Source organism: Bidens hawaiensis, unplaced genomic scaffold, assembly GCF_021521415.1.
Source record: "Bidens hawaiensis isolate Kalapana, Puna unplaced genomic scaffold, B.hawaiensis_p1.1 tig00010467_1, whole genome shotgun sequence".
NCBI lineage: Eukaryota > Viridiplantae > Streptophyta > Magnoliopsida > Asterales > Asteraceae > Bidens > Bidens hawaiensis.
In genome coordinates this window covers 215,757-224,367 of record NW_027491799.1, presented here as the reverse complement: position 1 = coordinate 224,367, position 8,611 = coordinate 215,757, and the positions used below count along the sequence as shown (strand labels likewise).

Below are 8,611 nucleotides of genomic sequence, written 5' to 3'. Positions count from 1 at the left end.
AGAATGGTTAATTCCTCCATTGATAGTATCCTTAGGATAATATGGTGTCTGCATAGGGATGTCATCTTCAACATGCACTTCTGAGGACATCATAGGGGATTCCGATGAAAATATGCCGGCTGGCATGGTTGAGCGAGGTTGCATGCTGACGGACCCTGGCCTCGTTGGTCCGGGTAACTCCGAGGATACCGAAGGAAAAGCTCCCCAGTATCCTAATTGCTTCTGTGGTGGAATCCTTGCTGATTGTGTCCCCAAGGATCCGGGATTCTGAAGGATAGAAGATCCTGGAGAATCAAAATCAAGGACTCTGGGCATGATTAGGGTAGCCTCATGCCATGGTTTCTTCTTGATTCCTTCAATCTCCTTGAATAGCCTTGAGTTGGTTTTCTCTTGCTGCTCCATGTGCGTTTTGACCTGTCTCATCAAGCAAAAATATCATTGTTAGAAATAATCGGGTCTATCCGTGTGGAGGACCCCGTGAATGGTGGAATTTCTCCTCTGGGCTGAGTATTTTTCTTCGGCAGTGGTGGAGGTCCTGGGTTGACACTTGTAGCTGTAGTAACCACCGGAGCAAAGACTGAACTAGTTTTTGGTTGTGAGGCCATTGGTAAAGAGAATGAAGGTGAATGAAATAAACGGACTTAATAGATTAAAGCACCGTTAGCCCCACGGGGGGCGCCAAATTGTTTTAGTCAAAAATTGATAATGGTAATTTCGCAACCAAATTAGTAATCGGGACTAGGTGCTTGTATAAAATGAAAGTAAAAGTGCTTGAACACAAAGATTTGTTGTGAGGAAAAAACCCATTATCCTTAGGATAACAAGCAAAAAACCCCGGACGGTGAAAACTATCACCACCGGTTTATTAATAACAATGGTGATTACAATGGTGGAGCTCAATCTTGATCGTGATTATAGAGAATGCGAATACTAGTAAGTCTCATGTGTCTAGAGTGTGCGTTTGATCCTTTCTTTTGAGCTCTGTTTATAACCAATAAAGTCTAACAAGAAATCCTATATTTAAGGAAACTCCTAGACTAAATCAATTAGCCGTTAATTCTTCTTATCAGCATGTTTCCTTATTGGTCACGTCCTAATAACAGCAAGTGCGAGTTCTCGGGTGATTAAGCAACCGTCTTTGACCTGGTAAACATGGAAAGTAGCAAAGATCGTGTTAGTTATATAATGTAATTAGGATACCTGTTACCTTGGAGGATACTGCATCCTGAATCTGCTCTGAACATAACCTTTGTTGAGGATACTGAAAATCCGTGCCCTAACAATATCCCTATTTTATAAGATTTTCATATCAAATAATTGTTAAGGTTAACTTTTAATTTAATGAGATGTTATAACCCGTTTAAGAGCTATTTGGTTTTGGTAAGACCCATACCCTTGAATTTGGGTTAAATCAATGAAAGTCATTCATTTAAAAATCAAACAATCTGGTGGCTTCCATAAAAGGAGGGAGCGACCACATCGCGACACGTAGGATTTTAGGGTCTTCGTTTATATATATTATTATATATATAGATTTAACACATGTAACCATGCTTTAATTCGTTGCAACCGATATTGAGGTTCAAACCTATTAAACAACTTAGCTTTAAACATTTGACTTGAAAATCATGTCATTGGAGGCTTCATTTTTCTTTTCTTTTAAAAATTGTGGATGCAATAATTTTTTTTACGTGACAAATTTTTATCTATTCTAATATCAAAATACACATGAAGTTTCAAATTAATTGCTAATAGTAATGCAAATTTTTATCTATTTTAATATCAAGTAACGCGACTGTTATTTGCTAAGACATCAAAATTTAAATACCAAAAAGAAGAGCCTCAAAATATTCATACCCGTTGTGCCTTGTCATCGACCACCTCACAACAACATCACCTTGTCATTGACCACCTCACAACAACAGCGTCTTGTCATCAACCACCTCACAACAACAGCGTGAATCCAACCACCTCCCACATGAAAGCGGTGCCCTATTTCCAACTATGGTAAACATGAACAAGAAATGAGGACATCGAAGGGTTAAGTTGAGAGAAATATGTGGTTGTAACCTTTAAAGGAGACACCGTATGTATCATTTCACAACAAAAGTTAAAATACATCTCAATATTGAATGGGTCAAGTTATTCTACAAAGGGAGACAAAAATGAGAAGGATTTATAGGCACATAAAAAAACTTTCAAAAAAAGTAAAATAAAAAAAATAAAAAATCATAACTCAAAATTTAATAAAAAAACAAAAAAAGTACAAACACAAAAATGTTTCCACCGTCTTCTTCGTTCAATAATAAAAAAAAACACAATGTTGAGGGAAAAAGATCATTGTTTCTTTTTGTTTATCATTGTGTTTTGTATTCATTTCGTCATCGATTGTGTCTTTTTTCCTTTACATTGTATCTTTTTCTCTTGACATTGTGTTAAATTTTGCGATTTATTGTGTATTTTTTTAGTTATAATTGTGTCTTTTGTTCATTTTCGTCATTGTGTCTTTTATCTCTACATTGTGTCTTTTCGGCGTTTTTTTTAACGAGAATGACGAGGGAAACATTTTTGATTTTTAAACTTTTTTGTTTTTTATTTATATTTTGAGTTATGATTTTTTTATTAATTTTTTTGAAGAGGTTTTTGTATTATCACAAATACTTCTCACACTTCTCATTTTTGTCTCTCTTTGTATTTTAACATTTCTCCTAAAAGACCATGTAAAATATATTGAAACATTTGTAAAATAATAGCTATAATTTGACTTTAGTCTAAAGAAAATCTAGATTGAAAACACAACCGTGAGCCTATAAAAGCAGACAAAGAAATGAACAAACTCATGATTAACAATTATGGCTTAAATGTTACATATTGATGAATATAATAAGCGGAAAAGACTAATAATTTCTTTTGTGTTATATTTACTGAATGCGTTCATTCGCCTACTAAATTAGTTATTATAAAAAACTAACTTACTAAGTTACTAACAAAAAGAAACGTATGGGAATCAACAATTGGCGCAACATAAATAAATATTTCCCTTTATAGTTAGATATTTATTGTAATTTTTTATTCAAGATAGATAGACGTTGAACAGAAAGACATTCTACATGATATTAATATCATTGGTTGTTGGTGTATATGGAAGACAATGTGTGAAGTTTAATTCTCAAACAAAGAAATTAAAGTGATAAAGATATGGGTAGACATCAAATCGCTCGGTTTCCTATAGATTAAGAATAAGTCGAAATACAACTCTATTCTTTGAAGAGATTAGCATAATATCCCCTTTTGTAATTTTTGTAGTCATGTTGTAATTTGTTGTAATTTAATAAAAGTTGCCTTTAAAAAAAAAAATAAATAAAAACAAATAATAAGTTGTAACAAACCAAAAGTCGTTGATAGCATAATGCCAGCCCAACACCACAATGATGCAAATTGCAAATAAATCATTCCAAGTTAGCAAATAGTTACTTATTCTTTACCAGTTTTGGATGTATTTTTTTGAACAGTTGTTTTGTATGTATTTGTAATTTTTGAATGCATTAGTTTTAGATTAAGGTTAATTTTAATACATACTTGATGGACTAAATCATTATTATTCTTTGACCCGTTCAATTTGTAATTTCTTTTGCCTCTATTAATGAAAATAAGTTTTAATCCGCTGTTGATTATTCACAATCTCTATCTTTGGTTACATATCAAACGGTATTAAATGGATTGATCGCTAATATTGGTAAAATACAGATACATGAGGATTTTTAAGTGGCTTTAAATACCGTCGGATACCCACATTATACATTTTTGTGACAGTAAAGAAGAGTACATTTTTGCAAAAATTAAATTTTAAGGAGACAAAACTTCAAACTCCTTTTCTAAATTCTGAACTAGACATTTTATAAAGGGATTTTTAATTTTTTCCCATAATTATATAAACTATATTATTATTTCAAAAAAGTAAAATTTTTATTAGCAATGCTTCCAATTGTAGCATGCTTTAGCTTAACTGGAGATTTATGATGAAAGTCGTAAGATCTAAAGTTCAAATTCGATCCAAGCAGGTTTTATCATAGTGAGCCTTCTAAACACCGCATTACATTGATAGCAAACCAAAAGTCATTGATAGCGTAATGCCAACTAAACACCACATTGATATAAATTGCAAATAACTCGTTCCAAGTACGGAATAGAAACAATCATTGCCTTGACATGGAGTTAACAATTGATACTAAAAGTTAGCAAATAATCATTTATTCCAACATGTTTTGGATGCATTAGTTTTAGTCTTTTAGATTAAGGTTAACTTTAAAATATATTGATAGAGAAAACCATTATTATTATTTTTTTTGATCCATTACGATCGGCACATTTTTTTTACCTTCATTAACGTAAATAATTCTCAATCCACTACAGATTACTTACAATCTCTATCTTTGGTTGCAAATCCGAGGGTATTAAAACGATGGATAGCTAATCGGGTTAATATAGACACATGGCGTTTTTGAGTAGTTTTATTTACCGTTGGATCCCCGTATTATACTTTTTTCCAACAGTAAAGTATAACTGTATAAGGAGACAAAACTTTGAACTACTTTTCTAAAATGGGCATTTTATACTAAGGGATTTTCCCATTTATTATCATCTATTAACTTTTAGTATATCATTTCAAAAATGGAAGTATTTTATTAGCAACATCTCCAGTTTGATAACCAGGTTTAGCTCAACTGATAACTGATATTAGTGGAGGATTGAAGATTTAGGATGGAGGTTGTAGGGTCTCAAGTTCGAATTTAATTCTAATTAAGTTTTACCATAGTGGGTATTCTAACAGCAAGTTTTTCCTGAAACATGAGATACTGGGCTTGGGCTACCCAACACTTTATGCGATCGCGACGTATGAAGTCGTTTTTTTTGAACGACAGAGAATCTCACGTGTAAACCTACCCTTCAGGGCTATGTCCAATGTCAACTCCTCGACCGCCGTGAGACCGTACTACACGGAAACCGGATAAAATCCTTAAACCCTCGCCCTCTGTCGGGTTCGAACCCAGGATTAAAGCCCTGATACGTCCTTTCACCCAGATTTCCTTCGAACTAACCCAAGTAAGAATCAAACCTGCGTATCCACGTTAGAAACACAAACCTTTTACCACTAGATCAACTTTCGAACTGACCCAACATAAAGTTGCCTTTTACCACTAAAATTACCGTGTTCCTTGGTCTTTGAAAAATAAAGCAACATCTCAAAATTTCCAGAAATCAAGATATTCATACGCACTTTTATGTTCTTCAGAAAATACAATACTAAATAAACATCATATCATCAACCTGTCACTCACTAAACATATCACATTATCATTTATCAATCATCTCAAACTAAAAATTAACAAAAAATATCAAAATAACTTCATAATATTTCAAACCAAATTCATATACTCGTAATATTAGTAATAATAACAATAATAATAATAATAATAATAATAATAATAACATAACCACACCTTCTTCTTCAATCTTCAACTCAAACCGTCCATTTCCAGATCTTAATCCTGAGATCCACCTTACACTTGACACCTGCCGTACTCGCCGTCGTGGTCGCATTACCACTCGGTGCCGTAACCCTAACTCCGTCACACACAACTCTAATCGGCACCTTCTTAGTCTTCAAGCTTCCAATCTTCACCTTCACTTTCGTATCCAGTTGAATCGTCAACGGTATACTCTTCTTACTCTTCAGATCTGATTTCAACTTATTATTATCATCCAGTAACTGTCCGGCACTAGACACCACGGCTTTCAATCTCGTCGTGTTCTTCTTCGGCATAACGAACGCCGGAATCGTTCCGTCACCGACATCGACTCGGTTCGAGTCGATTGAAACGGAGACCGGATTGAAACCGAACTCGATCTTCTTGTTAGGGTTTCGAGCCGTGACGGTGAAGTTAAGCTTCGTGTTTAGGTGATTCGATGAGGTTAGGTTGAATTGAGAGACTTGGAGTGATGAGACGGTGAACGACGGACGGTGTGGACGGTAGAGAACGTAGAAGACGCCGCCGGCGACGGCGGTGAGGATGATGAGGACGAGGAGAGTGAAGGTGAGCCATAGGCAGAGTGAGCAGCAGCAGCTGCGGCGGCTCCGGCGAGGCTGTGGACGGTAGACTGGGCGGGTGGAGTTGTAGATTTGAGCTTTGTTTGCATTTCCTCCGGCGGGTTGTTTAGGGTGGATTTTTTCAGCCATTTGATGGATGGAGAATTGGTCGGTGAGATTGGATGTAAGATAGTACGAGTGTATAGTTGTTGATAATGGCGTGTAGATGGAGATTGATGGTGATTGGAAGGTTGGCTGTAACTCTGCCCACCGGTGGAGGTGGTGAAGGCCAAAAATAAAAAGTCGTCTACACGCTTTTATTTATTTATTTTCTACTCCACTCAATAAATGCATCATGTTTATATATACCTATATATTAACTGTTCTATATCTTCAGCAGTAAATTATTGCTGTAAATATGTGATTATATTAAGATATATATGTTATTTAGTGTTTTATTACTATTGGGAAATAAATTAAGTATGGAAGGAAAGTAAAGATTTGGGTCGCAGACCGTAAGGTCTCAAATCCCTGTTTTTACTGTGAGGGCATTTGTGCGACGTGGTTTTTCGGAACAGAAAATAGTGGGTTTGGGCTACCTTGCGTAGTCTATGATCGCGGACGTATGTGGTCTACTTTTGCGATTGAGCTACCCCATGTAGTCAGGTTTTATTCGTTGGTCGTTCAAAAAGAAAGTACGTATAAGATGCACCCAGAGACTTTATTAAAATGAGTAAGTCTTAGGTTCAAGATTCACATACGACAAACTAGGGGTTTCAGGTTGGGCTATGGGGTTTTTCTCACACATGGTGGGTTTTCTTCCGAGAATAAGACTCGGTTCGGGACCTGCTGGGCGAACTAATGTACGAGTTTTCTTTTGAGAACGTGTAAACCTAAAACCCCAAGGTTTTACAGCCTGACATTGGAGATGATCGACGAGTTAGTGAACCGTCGCTGATCCAAATTAACCGTTTAGAAGAAAAGTATGTATAACTCTTTCTTTAAGTATGCTTATATTAAAAGGAAAGTAGAATATTTTTAACGGGCGTATTATTGTATTTGTAAAAAGTCAATGTCACATGTTTGTTGATAAATAAGAGAATATAGTATTTTTTTTTTATTGTTAGAATATTTTGACAACTTATAATGTCTTTTGTAAACTATAATCCAATAATTGTATGAGAATCAAGCATAACGTGGAGGCGGGGGCATAAGTGTAAGAGTGAATCATTTGTTTGCAAATATATGGAAGTGATTCATTTCTTAAATAAATAACTATGAAAAAAATATTAGAAAGTTATGTTTTAAGATTTCAGGGTGTTATATGTTTCGACTCGTCTAGAAGGTGTTATGTGTATTTAATAGGTTGTGTTGGCACTTTCATTAGGCGGTTTATGCCACAAGTTTAAGGTTAGTTTATGTTTGTTCTATCATTCAAAACAAAAAAAGTCCATGTTTGTTCTAAGTCCTTATCATAATTTATGATCGAGTTGAGGTAATCAACACTAGTGAGACTGGTCTAGATGTTGCTACCTTTAGTCATTTATTGTAGTTTTTGTTTATATTATTTGAATTTGATGATCATTTGAAATCTATAAGTTTTATGTATAGCTAGCTAATGGTTAAATGGTTAATTTGTTTAGAAAATAAGGGAGGAGACTTGTGTTAGTGTGGATCAAAAGTTTTATAAATCACTTTATCAATTTGACGTTAACAATTTCAAAACAGATAAACGTTTGTAAATATATCTTTCTATAAACTTATCAAAATTTTTATAAAATAATTTAAGGTTTTGTAGAAGTTTGCCTTGGTCAATAAATGTTGGAGAGTATCTTTCATTTAAAGTGATGTCCCAACATAATCCTTTTTTCTATTCAAGCACTTAGACCATAATGACAAGCTTTCAATAATAACTATAATTGTTTTATGTTTAAGCATATTTGGTATGATGAAAACTGGCCTTTTGAAGATGCAGAGTCTTAGTTTTTATAAATGGACAAAACCTTTGGAAAATTAGAGAAATTAATGATGATCATTAGCAAATTAAAAAGAAAATTGTTGTATGAACTCTACCAGTTTAGAATAAAGATAGTGAATAAGAATTTTGACTGAAGATTTGTAGGTGAATTACCAAAGCCCAAGGGGTGTTTAGGCTAGCGGTACAAGGTGTTAGAATAAAACTTCGTATTTTTAAATGATGAGGTTTCAAGTCACTGTTTGTAAAATAGTGTAATTTAGGAATATAGTATAAACTGTGTATGTTGTTCCAAAAAAAGCAAGATGAATTAATAAGCATCCAACAAAATCAATATGCGCTCATGTTCCATATACTATATTGGAACTTAAAAACTTTCAAGAACTAAAAACTTCTTAATAATAATTAACAAAAAAATGAACATAAGAAAAAAAATATTTAATATAACTAAAGGAATTTACAGTTCAATTGTTACAATTCATGCCTAGCTTATACCAATTTTGTACTTCTAATTGCAAATCATGACATTAACAATTTTGTACTTCTAA

The 8,611-nt window shown here is 34.0% G+C and overlaps 1 protein-coding gene across 1 annotated transcript; it reads right to left on the bottom strand.

The window, feature by feature from the left end:
- Positions 1-5,477: 5,477 nt before the first annotated feature.
- Positions 5,478-6,238, bottom strand: LOC143535377 (NDR1/HIN1-like protein 13). The gene has a single exon (XM_077029650.1). The coding sequence runs from the start codon at positions 6,236-6,238 to the stop codon at positions 5,522-5,524; it is 717 nt and encodes a 238-aa protein (XP_076885765.1). The 3' UTR covers positions 5,478-5,521.
- Positions 6,239-8,611: the final 2,373 nt, after the last annotated feature.

Coding starts and splice junctions, on each gene's coding strand:
- LOC143535377 (XM_077029650.1), bottom strand. CDS start 6,238: ATGGCTGAAAAAATCCACCCTAAACAACCCGCCGGAGGAAATGCAAAC.